This window comes from Dermacentor albipictus, chromosome 10, assembly GCF_038994185.2.
Source record: "Dermacentor albipictus isolate Rhodes 1998 colony chromosome 10, USDA_Dalb.pri_finalv2, whole genome shotgun sequence".
Taxonomy (NCBI): domain Eukaryota; kingdom Metazoa; phylum Arthropoda; class Arachnida; order Ixodida; family Ixodidae; genus Dermacentor; species Dermacentor albipictus.
In genome coordinates this window covers 25,215,381-25,228,038 of record NC_091830.1, presented here as the reverse complement: position 1 = coordinate 25,228,038, position 12,658 = coordinate 25,215,381, and the positions used below count along the sequence as shown (strand labels likewise).

General features: G+C 49.1%; 1 protein-coding gene across 1 annotated transcript in view; it reads right to left on the bottom strand.

Annotated features, from left to right (window-relative positions):
* Positions 1-12,322, bottom strand: part of LOC139050498 (uncharacterized) — a 35,330-nt gene extending 23,008 nt beyond the window's left edge. Inside the window, exon 1 of the mRNA XM_070526947.1 lies at positions 7,676-12,322. Within this exon, the coding sequence (XP_070383048.1) occupies positions 7,676-7,703 (28 nt within the window). The 5' untranslated portion in view covers positions 7,704-12,322. The remainder of the gene's footprint in view (positions 1-7,675) is intronic.
* Positions 12,323-12,658: the final 336 nt, after the last annotated feature.

Genomic DNA, 12,658 nt, shown 5'->3' with positions numbered 1-12,658 from the left:
GAAAGCCTTTGGCCTACCGGTGCCTACGTGGGCGGAGCCACCAACATAGCCCGGGGGCTTGTGCCCTCGGACCCTAGTTTCTCTGGACTAAAATAAAGTTCTTGCCATGCCATGCCTCTCGGGTATGGGCGCGTGTTATCACTTACTCTTCTTTTTTTTCTATCTCTTCTGCAAGCGAGTGAATGTTAGCCAACTGCTAGCCTGATTGAGTTTCTCCTTGTGCGTGTATTGTGTTTGTATTCGTTTTAATAATAATAATAATAATAATAATAATAATAATAATAATAATAATAATAATAATAATAATAATGTTTATTGCGACCCAAAAATGGAAAACAACACGAACAGGCCAGCCTAAGCCTCAGTTGGCTTGTAGGGCCGTGCCTAGCATAACGATACACATGGTGAAGGAAATGCACATGTTTGTGAGACATGTAGAACAAAGTAAAAAAAAATATGAATGACAAGAAATGAAAAACATGATCAAGATCACATTTGATAATTCTACTTTAAATGAAGTAAAGAAGTTAATATTACGATGCCGAAATGTTCTGGAAGTTAATTTCATCATAGCTTCTTCGATAATTCTTTCAGTGTGCTTTTCGAAGTTGCGGTAAAGATTTCATCCGGAAATTTGTTCAAAATGGGGACCGGCACATATGGGGCGCTATAACGTAAAACTACTCCAAACTTTTCTATTCCAATTCTGCAATCAGGACTCCGCGATTGGTCAAAAAGTTTCTTGGAGCACTCCCACTTCACCTGTCTGTCACGCGACGTCACGAAAACCGCGATAGCGTACCCTAATGTAAAGCTCTCTATTGGCGACCACGTTGACAGCAAACGTCGGTCTGCCGCCGTGACTGGTACTTGATAACCTCGGGCACCGTCAGCCTGCTGCTACTCTCTCTTCGGAGCTCTGCGCATGAGTCATTCCTCCTCCGCTGACGCTCCTTCCGTCGTTGAACCAGCAATGGGCATAGATGCTTACGAATATTGTTTCACCTGGTATACTACCTTACCTTTCAAAAAACAGAAAGATGAAACTTGCCTTTGGAGCGTCCCTCGTACATTTTCGTTCTCACTCCGTTTGGGTGTGTTGTATGAAACACGTGCCTCTTCTGATCGGTGTCTTGAGAGAGCTAAAGATGACACCGATACTGATTTTAACGCGACAGCGTTAAGGAGCTCGTGTCGCAGGAAAGCCGGTGTCGTCGGCGTCAACGGCGTTGGCCATGAGCGATAAATAACAGAAGGCACTTCATAAATAAAAGAACACCTTGCAAGATGGGCTGGTGGGAATCGAACCAGGGTCTCCGGAGCGTGAGACGGAGACGCTACCACTCAGCCACAAGTTCGTTGAAGCACCGATGGCGCGTCGGGGCCCGGCTATCTCTGCCGATCGCGACGTTTGGCTGGCGTAGCGCGTTTGAGTAGGCGGTGCGAACGGGATGCGATAACTCTATCGCGTTCCACTCTTGAAGGCGAAGCTTAAGCGTCCAACAATTTTTTTTTGCACGCAGGTGTGTGCATGTCAAAGGGACGGTGCTAAAGGTAAAGAGCGACTCAACTCAGCCTAATTGGGCGTTCTTTCAAAATTGTAATCCTGTGGAATGTTACCTTAATAGCTAGATTACGAGACAAGAGAAAAATTGTGGTAACATTTCTACTGGCACTTGGATTCTGCACCCACCGGAATGCGGCCGCTGCGGCCAGAATCGAACCCTCGACCTCTTGCGCTCACCAGCGAAACGCCATAGCCAGTGAAAAACTGGTGGTTGAGGGCTATGCATGATCATCGTTTCAACAGTGTAGGTTGCTTGCTATCTTTACAATAAATTACTTAGACAACAGCCAGTGCCTGGCATGCACTATATTCTGAAATAACAAGCATACGACCGACAATGCCGGGTATGGCTCAGATCAAGCAAAAAGGGGAGAGGATTTTCCCCCAAAGCAGAAGGAGTCAGTTTTTTTGTGGATAAGAGGAAGAAATGAAGGCCAGCGGATCAGTGATGAAGTTTTTTTTTTGTGGCCGCGCCGGCGCAGAATGGAAGTTAAAAATAGGGAAGACGGCAAATGGTAAAGTAGACAGCATGGGGAAGTGCGTGGAAAGCAGTGCGAACGGACAGACACCCACGCACCCTATATTCCTGCAATCTGGATGGTTCGTGATCAGTGAATAGGCAAAAGTGCAAGGATGGAAAAAGTAGAGCATTGTACGGAAGTTTGTAGGAGTGAACCGTGCTCCACCGCTCCCTCCCTGTCGTCTCGTTTGTAGAAACGGAAAGTTGGAGACACGGAGAAAAGCGTGAAAGTTATTAGAAGTGAGTATTTACGAATGGGGAAGAACAAAGTGAAGCGCAACAAAAAAGACAAAAAGGGAAGTGTGGCGCGAGGGCAGTTAAACCCAATGCGATGTAAGAGTATGGTTTGGAAAAAATATCAATTTTGGAATGAAGGGGATGCAGGATAATGTAATGGTCGAGCAATAGACAAAGACAAAGATGGATGTGAAATTAGGGAAGAAAGCGATTAAATGAGAGGAGGCGTATGGAAAAGATTGACAGTAGGCGTTATACTGTCATTTCTCAGGGAGGAAATGAAAAAAAAAATGGCAGCAACGTTAGAATGGAACTGAGATGACAGGAATACATAGGGAGTCATAGAAAAGTGAGTGTGAGAATATGGGGAAAATGTTGCGAATATAAACAAAAATGAGTCTCTGGAAGAAGCAATGAAATTCCACACTCCTGAGTAGGTTGCCAGGGGAAGAAAGGGAACGAAATTGAAATACTGGATTAAATAAGAAGCAATGGGAAGGTCAGAAGGGGGGAAAGGAAGGGAGCCTATTTATATCTTCCCTAATACGGGTACAAAATAAAACAGGTTTAAAGCAATGAACACGAATGCAAGTTCGCACGATCGTTTATACCACGAGTGCGTAGGCGCATCTCGAAGCATCGATCCTATGGCTTCGTCTCTTGCTTTCTCCCATCCCTACTGACCCGCATGGGGTCACGTTCCCTCGCCCATGGGGCAACCGTCGCCCTCTGTGTTCTATACATAGCTCTCGTGATCTTGCGCGCCATTGTTTCAACTCGAGGAGAAGTTTGATAAATGTGGCAGCGACGGCCCATGCGAGGTTATTCGAAAAAGGACGCCACGCGAGTGGCTATGCTTCTATAACGGGATTCAGTGCAATACGAGATAGTAACATTAAAAACAACAAAGGGCAAGAAAGAATGACTTTGGTAAACAGTGAAACTAAATTGTATTCGCGTTGCAGAAATGCGGGCAATTTTTTTTTCGGTTTGGCATGCAATTATTTCCCTATGCGCGAGCCTGGAAAGTCTTGGGTAAGTTAGGAAGCACAGCTCAAGCTTGCGTTCTTTCAATCTTTTGTACGTTTGGAAGCGGCGTTTCGATCACTGCGGATCATATGCCTTTATTTAACTCAATGCGACCCAGTTCTTATAGGATCGGGATGCGGGGAGTAATCCCTGACTGCGCTTATATCGGTCAGCGGAGTGTCCCCAAACGCGGGATGAGTTACAGACGCCGATGGGACTCGGAGCCGGGACACTTGCATTTGCAAATACCGTGGACGGGCTCTCCGTAAAGGCTACCTGATTTCCTACAAGGTTACTTTTGGAATGACACACTTCTTGCGAGGCCTGCACAGCTTTCCGGTTTGTTCTTCCATTCTAGTGAGACAGGTTCCCACGGGCCAGAAGCAGCGAACGCATAGAAGCCGTAAGCTGATGACACGTGGCGTTATGCTCGGCTAAGGCTGCTCGAAATGTTCCTCCGCTGCACACATTCCTGCTGGACTCTATCTAGTGCGGTAATGAAAGTCATCGTTATACTCGGAGGGAACTGTCTTCGGGCATGAATGGAGTCAAATTAAAAAAAAATTAAATTATAGGGTTTTACGTGCCAAAACCACTTTCTGATTATGAGGCACGCCGTAGTGGAGGACTCGGGAAATTTAGACCACCTGGGGATCTTTAACGTGCACCTAAATCTAAGTACACGGTGTAGGGGTTGGAGGACGGACTCCGGGATGGAAACCCAAAAACTTGGGAGGATTTATTCTACATTATGTACAGGGACAAGAGCGTCAATTAACAGTCGTACAGACATTACGGGCCGGCAGCAACTCGGACGCTGCGGCCCGCGGCAAGAAGTTCGAGAGAGGTGAATCAGGGAATCAGGGCATGTCCCAGAATGCTCAGGTCTCTCTGGAAGGCTTCTTATAAACCCTCCGAGCACTGCAAGTCACGTCATGTTTGACCAATGGGGGAGTCCGCTCCGATGACGCCACTTTCAGCCAATGGTAGGCGCCCGTGTCGTGGTGTCACACCTGGCGGCTTGCTGCGGTCTTGCATCGCAGACTGGCAATGCACCTCGAACAATGAGAAGGGGAGGGCTGCACCTGCTTCATTGTCGGATGCCCACCTGCTAATCCCGGCGGCGCACGAACTTGTTGCCTTAAACTTGTTTGCTCGGCCGCTTCTCTGGAATGCGCTTTCCTGCTTTTGCATTCCTCAATTAGCTGTGCTGCAATCCGATGTGGTCTGGGGAACTCGTAATCGCAGGAACCAGCTCCATATCTAACAGCTCGTCCTCGCCCCGGTTGTTCTGAATGGCCGGTGAAATCAATTCGCTGGCCATGAGGAACGCTGATAGAAGCTGCAGGGTACTGGGGTCGAGCCTCGTTTGACAACCCTCGGGATCCTGGGCCCTGGAGAACAAACGTCAAACAAACAAAACAGCACAGCGCTGCACCACGCGTAAGCGCAGGCTCTTCACCCCTGACTCGCCAGACTATTACTGAGTCAAAATCAACCCCGATCTTTTAGTTCCCCAATTTTGACAAAGCAGTTCCAACCACCCTTCCAAACAGCTATCCATTTCTCCTCGATTGCCGACAAGACCAGACTACTATTGTTGTTGCAAAACAAAAGGGTCGTTGGCGATGCAAACAACAAATGAAAACAGCCGAACATAACTTAAGTGGCCTAACTGCACGAACAGCATGTTTCCAATCTATCGCAGTGGCGTACTTATCGCACGTATTGGTGCCACTGAACAATCTGGTCAACCTCACAAGTACGTAATCACAAGCGCACTAGCCTTGTGGTCACTAAACAGAACGCGTACTTGCGTTGTAGGCAAACTTTTCATTTACGCTTACTCACGTTTTTTCCCTAAAAGTCCTACAGGACACGTGACGTAAACGAACAATTAACTCTTGCGGGACTTACACACTCCGCAGAACCCTTGAAATAATGCGTCTTTTAATAACTCTTTCCACGCACGTTCACTAAAGAAGTCAGAATACGGCTGCCCTCAACACACACGAGCAACCCAGTGATAAATCTGCTTCCTTCCGTCCACACAGGACACGCGCTAATGGAACTAAGAACGCTTCTCTGTGCAAATCATGCACTCACTGAAAACTACGCGCTTAACCTTACAAAATTCAAAAACACTTCAAAAAAGAAAGAAGGTTAAATAAAACACGCGCTTTACCATAGGCCTTTCGACGATAACCTTGAACTTCAGGTTACTCACACACAAAAAAAAAAAAAAGCCTATCTACTTATTAATGAGCATCTCGCGAGACTACATGTTTACACGAAACGCATCTTTCAAATCTCGGAGCTTTCTCAAACGAAAACAAACACAGCTCAAACCTTACACATTGAAAGAAATCCTAGTCTCAATTCGCGAAAACTTTCCGATGCTCAAAAAAAAAATAAAAAAACATCATTTCTACGGAAGCGCTCTTGGCCTCCCGTTCCCGATTGCTTACGACTGACTCATACTTTCAGCCTGACCCGCGGTGGGCGAAGTTTCAAAGCTACTCTGGCTGCCGAGAGACAACAAAAGGGCTGATTCACTATCAGCTCCCCCAAGACGTTACGGTCTCCTGCCAATTTGCGTCCCGGCGCCCCGCTTTCAACACAAACACGATTGACCGCGTCGCCACTCCCCACCTGGTCTCGCCCTGCCACCTTGCGTTTCTTCGAACTGCACGCTGAGCTGTGAAAAGAACTACGGAACGACGAGCAGCTTAACTGCCTCGTGCCCTTTGTCCGCGTCCGTGCAGAACATTCTTCGCGGTCCCCTTTTGACCTGTGGCTTGAACGTTTTCGATGCGTCAACATCGTCCGAGACGACCGCATCTTTTTCCTCGCGCCCTGCCCATTTGGGTTTCTCGCCATCTTTGGCGGCGCTACATTAATTACCGACTTTCGGTCTTTAACGCGCTTCTTTTTACGGCGCTTTCTCTTCGCACTCACTTTCATGTCGCCTCGTGCTTCGTGCTGGCCGGTACACATTTCGTCGGCCCGGATCGGTCTCTTACCCGCACAGTCTGAGTGATTCTCACTTAAATCAACACTCACTTTGCCTCGACTGGCGGACAGCTCAACCGACTCTGGCACAATGCAGTAGGCTTTACTCGAGTAAGACAACTCGCACTCTTGCGAACTGCCCTCTACTACATTGCCCAGCTCACGCTGTGAATCGGCACACAGCCCGTCGGTATCGATCGCTGTCTCACGCGCACAGTCCGAATGATTATTAACTGAACCATCCCTCTCTAGGCTATCTAGACTGGCGGAGAGCCGCACCGATCCCTGAACAATGCAGTTGTTCTCTCGTGAGCTACGGAGCTCGCCACCCCGAGAGCTATTCTCAACTGCATCGTCCAGCTCGCACTTCACTTCTGCACGCAGATCTGGCTCTACATGGGTGCTCGCTTCTGTCTGGTCAGCCGTACCCTTTTCTTCGCTAGCAACCTCGCTAACATTACCAGCGACGCACACGCTCGGTAACTGTGCCAATTTGTTCGCAGCTGGCCTAGCTGTCTCTACAGTCATCTGTTGGCACAGCACCTCGTCGCTCTCCTTGCGGCCTTTAACGGCCTCTGTTGCCACTAAGGCATCGTTAGCAGCTAGCCTTTTCCCTTTTCTTATGAATCTGCAGCTAATCTCACAGGCACTACTCTTTTCGTCGGCTTCTGGCGAAAAACCACTAGACACTTGCTCATTCTTTCGCTCTGTACTACCTACAGAATTCTCAGACAGCCGTTGTCTCTGTGCCAATAACTGATCACAATACTGTATCTCTTTGATCAGTGCTGCCTTCTCTCTCTCATACTTTTGCTCTCGCTCAAGCTTACGTTGATTCTCACGTTCGCGTGCCTTCTCACGTTCGTGACGCTGACACCTAAGAGCAAGTTCTTGAAGCTCCTGCTTCCGTTCATTCTCGCGTTCTTCACGCTTATGCTTACTCCTCAGTTCACGACGCTCTCGCAAACGTACACGACGCACACGCTCCCGTGGCTCCTGTATCACTTCCCAAGCAAGCTCAATGCTTTTGTCATCATTGCCACTATCTTGAATCGCCTTTATGATAGCTGGCGTTTCCATCCGTTCGTCCGCCTCAACTCCCAAATCGTCGCACACCAACAACAAATCCAACCTCGTCAACCTTCTAAGATCCATGGCAGCTGCCCCGACAGGTGGTTAAAACTGTTTTCCTTAATTAATTTGTGCAAACACACAATGCAACAAACTCCCGATTCCCAGAACTATCAAAATTGAACACACAACCTTTGAGTCTGGCGAATCATAAGGAAAAAAACCACGCGCTCACTTACGGTTGCAGCACTCTGCCATCCGGTTCATCTGTCCGCTGTTCCCGGTTCCTTCCGGACTCCCTGGGTCGAAGGCTCGCTCCTTCTTCGATACTCCCAGTCTCTTCGGACCTCTTTCGACGAAGGCTCTCTCTTCTTCGCTCTTCCCGGTTCCTTATGATCTCTCTCGACGAAGGTTGATCCGTAGCGCTGCCACCAGCTGATGCATTCGGAGGCGATCCTACCGCTGCCAACCAGATGTAGGGGTTGAAGGACGGACTTCGCGGATGAAAACCCAAACTTGGGAGGATTTATTCTACATTATATACAAGAGGTGAGCGTCAAGTAACAGACGTACAGTCATTACGGGCCGGCAGCAACTCGGACGCTGCGGCCCGCGGCAAGAAGTTCGAGAGAGGTGAATCAGGGAATCAGGGCATGTCCCAGAATGCTCAGGTCTCTCTGGAAGGCTTCTTATAAACCCTCCGAGCACTGCAAGTCACGTCATGTTTGACCAATGGGGGAGTCCGCTCCGATGACGCCACTTTCAGCCAATGGTAGGCGCCCGTGTCGTGGTGTCACACCTGGCGGCTTGCTGCGGTCTTGCATCGCAGACTGGCAATGCACCTCGAACAATGAGAAGGGGAGGGCTGCACCTGCTTCATTGTCGGATGCCCACCTGCTAATCCCGGCGGCGCACGAACTTGTTGCCTTAAACTTGTTTGCTCGGCCGCTTCTCTGGAATGCGCTTTCCTGCTTTTGCATTCCTCAATTAGCTGTGCTGCAATCCGATGTGGTCTGGGGAACTCGTAATCGCAGGAACCAGCTCCATATCTAACAGCTCGTCCTCGCCCCGGTTGTTCTGAATGGCCGGTGAAATCAATTCGCTGGCCATGAGGAACGCTGATAGAAGCTGCAGGGTACTGGGGTCGAGCCTCGTTTGACAACCCTCGGGATCCTGGGCCCTGGAGAACAAACGTCAAACAAACAAAACAGCACAGCGCTGCACCACGCGTAAGCGCAGGCTCTTCACCCCTGACTCGCCAGACTATTACTGAGTCAAAATCAACCCCGATCTTTTAGTTCCCCAATTTTGACAAAGCAGTTCCAACCACCCTTCCAAACAGCTATCCATTTCTCCTCGATTGCCGACAAGACCAGACTACTATTGTTGTTGCAAAACAAAAGGGTCGTTGGCGATGCAAACAACAAATGAAAACAGCCGAACATAACTTAAGTGGCCTAACTGCACGAACAGCATGTTTCCAATCTATCGCAGTGGCGTACTTATCGCACGTATTGGTGCCACTGAACAATCTGGTCAACCTCACAAGTACGTAATCACAAGCGCACTAGCCTTGTGGTCACTAAACAGAACGCGTACTTGCGTTGTAGGCAAACTTTTCATTTACGCTTACTCACGTTTTTTCCCTAAAAGTCCTACAGGACACGTGACGTAAACGAACAATTAACTCTTGCGGGACTTACACACTCCGCAGAACCCTTGAAATAATGCGTCTTTTAATAACTCTTTCCACGCACGTTCACTAAAGAAGTCAGAATACGGCTGCCCTCAACACACACGAGCAACCCAGTGATAAATCTGCTTCCTTCCGTCCACACAGGACACGCGCTAATGGAACTAAGAACGCTTCTCTGTGCAAATCATGCACTCACTGAAAACTACGCGCTTAACCTTACAAAATTCAAAAACACTTAAAAAGAAAGAAGGTTAAATAAAACACGCGCTTTACCATAGGCCTTTCGACGATAACCTTGAACTTCAGGTTACTCACACACAAAAAAAAAAAAAAAGCCTATCTACTTATTAATGAGCATCTCGCGAGACTACATGTTTACACGAAACGCATCTTTCAAATCTCGGAGCTTTCTCAAACGAAAACAAACACAGCTCAAACCTTACACATTGAAAGAAATCCTAGTCTCAATTCGCGAAAACTTTCCGATGCTCAAAAAAAAAATAAAAAAACATCATTTCTACGGAAGCGCTCTTGGCCTCCCGTTCCCGATTGCTTACGACTGACTCATACTTTCAGCCTGACCCGCGGTGGGCGAAGTTTCAAAGCTACTCTGGCTGCCGAGAGACAACAAAAGGGCTGATTCACTATCAGCTCCCCCAAGACGTTACGGTCTCCTGCCAATTTGCGTCCCGGCGCCCCGCTTTCAACACAAACACGATTGACCGCGTCGCCACTCCCCACCTGGTCTCGCCCTGCCACCTTGCGTTTCTTCGAACTGCACGCTGAGCTGTGAAAAGAACTACGGAACGACGAGCAGCTTAACTGCCTCGTGCCCTTTGTCCGCGTCCGTGCAGAACATTCTTCGCGGTCCCCTTTTGACCTGTGGCTTGAACGTTTTCGATGCGTCAACATCGTCCGAGACGACCGCATCTTTTTCCTCGCGCCCTGCCCATTTGGGTTTCTCGCCATCTTTGGCGGCGCTACATTAATTACCGACTTTCGGTCTTTAACGCGCTTCTTTTTACGGCGCTTTCTCTTCGCACTCACTTTCATGTCGCCTCGTGCTTCGTGCTGGCCGGTACACATTTCGTCGGCCCGGATCGGTCTCTTACCCGCACAGTCTGAGTGATTCTCACTTAAATCAACACTCACTTTGCCTCGACTGGCGGACAGCTCAACCGACTCTGGCACAATGCAGTAGGCTTTACTCGAGTAAGACAACTCGCACTCTTGCGAACTGCCCTCTACTACATTGCCCAGCTCACGCTGTGAATCGGCACACAGCCCGTCGGTATCGATCGCTGTCTCACGCGCACAGTCCGAATGATTATTAACTGAACCATCCCTCTCTAGGCTATCTAGACTGGCGGAGAGCCGCACCGATCCCTGAACAATGCAGTTGTTCTCTCGTGAGCTACGGAGCTCGCCACCCCGAGAGCTATTCTCAACTGCATCGTCCAGCTCGCACTTCACTTCTGCACGCAGATCTGGCTCTACATGGGTGCTCGCTTCTGTCTGGTCAGCCGTACCCTTTTCTTCGCTAGCAACCTCGCTAACATTACCAGCGACGCACACGCTCGGTAACTGTGCCAATTTGTTCGCAGCTGGCCTAGCTGTCTCTACAGTCATCTGTTGGCACAGCACCTCGTCGCTCTCCTTGCGGCCTTTAACGGCCTCTGTTGCCACTAAGGCATCGTTAGCAGCTAGCCTTTTCCCTTTTCTTATGAATCTGCAGCTAATCTCACAGGCACTACTCTTTTCGTCGGCTTCTGGCGAAAAACCACTAGACACTTGCTCATTCTTTCGCTCTGTACTACCTACAGAATTCTCAGACAGCCGTTGTCTCTGTGCCAATAACTGATCACAATACTGTATCTCTTTGATCAGTGCTGCCTTCTCTCTCTCATACTTTTGCTCTCGCTCAAGCTTACGTTGATTCTCACGTTCGCGTGCCTTCTCACGTTCGTGACGCTGACACCTAAGAGCAAGTTCTTGAAGCTCCTGCTTCCGTTCATTCTCGCGTTCTTCACGCTTATGCTTACTCCTCAGTTCACGACGCTCTCGCAAACGTACACGACGCACACGCTCCCGTGGCTCCTGTATCACTTCCCAAGCAAGCTCAATGCTTTTGTCATCATTGCCACTATCTTGAATCGCCTTTATGATAGCTGGCGTTTCCATCCGTTCGTCCGCCTCAACTCCCAAATCGTCGCACACCAACAACAAATCCAACCTCGTCAACCTTCTAAGATCCATGGCAGCTGCCCCGACAGGTGGTTAAAACTGTTTTCCTTAATTAATTTGTGCAAACACACAATGCAACAAACTCCCGATTCCCAGAACTATCAAAATTGAACACACAACCTTTGAGTCTGGCGAATCATAAGGAAAAAAACCACGCGCTCACTTACGGTTGCAGCACTCTGCCATCCGGTTCATCTGTCCGCTGTTCCCGGTTCCTTCCGGACTCCCTGGGTCGAAGGCTCGCTCCTTCTTCGATACTCCCAGTCTCTTCGGACCTCTTTCGACGAAGGCTCTCTCTTCTTCGCTCTTCCCGGTTCCTTATGATCTCTCTCGACGAAGGTTGATCCGTAGCGCTGCCACCAGCTGATGCATTCGGAGGCGATCCTACCGCTGCCAACCAGATGTAGGGGTTGAAGGACGGACTTCGCGGATGAAAACCCAAACTTGGGAGGATTTATTCTACATTATATACAAGAGGTGAGCGTCAAGTAACAGACGTACAGTCATTACGGGCCGGCAGCAACTCGGACGCTGCGGCCCGCGGCAAGAAGTTCGAGAGAGGTGAATCAGGGAATCAGGGCATGTCCCAGAATGCTCAGGTCTCTCTGGAAGGCTTCTTATAAACCCTCCGAGCACTGCAAGTCACGTCATGTTTGACCAATGGGGGAGTCCGCTCCGATGACGCCACTTTCAGCCAATGGTAGGCGCCCGTGTCGTGGTGTCACACCTGGCGGCTTGCTGCGGTCTTGCATCGCAGACTGGCAATGCACCTCGAACAATGAGAAGGGGAGGGCTGCACCTGCTTCATTGTCGGATGCCCACCTGCTAATCCCGGCGGCGCACGAACTTGTTGCCTTAAACTTGTTTGCTCGGCCGCTTCTCTGGAATGCGCTTTCCTGCTTTTGCATTCCTCAATTAGCTGTGCTGCAATCCGATGTGGTCTGGGGAACTCGTAATCGCAGGAACCAGCTCCATATCTAACAACGGGTGTTTTCGCATTTCGCCCCCATCGAAATGCGGCCGCCGTGGCCGGGATTTGATCCCCCGACCTCGTGCTCAGCAACCCAACACCATAGCCACTGAGTAACCACGGCAGGTAAAAGGGAGTCAAATCAACCTAGGCAGAGCAGACAAGTGACAGCGCTCCTATAGATAGACCGACAGTGGCGTTTGTTTAGGCTGAAAAACAGAAAACAAGAACGGCTTAGTGACTGTAGCTCCTGCATATAGAAGTAAGGTGTAACATATCACTGTAAACTGATTCAAAGCCTTAAGGGTGCAA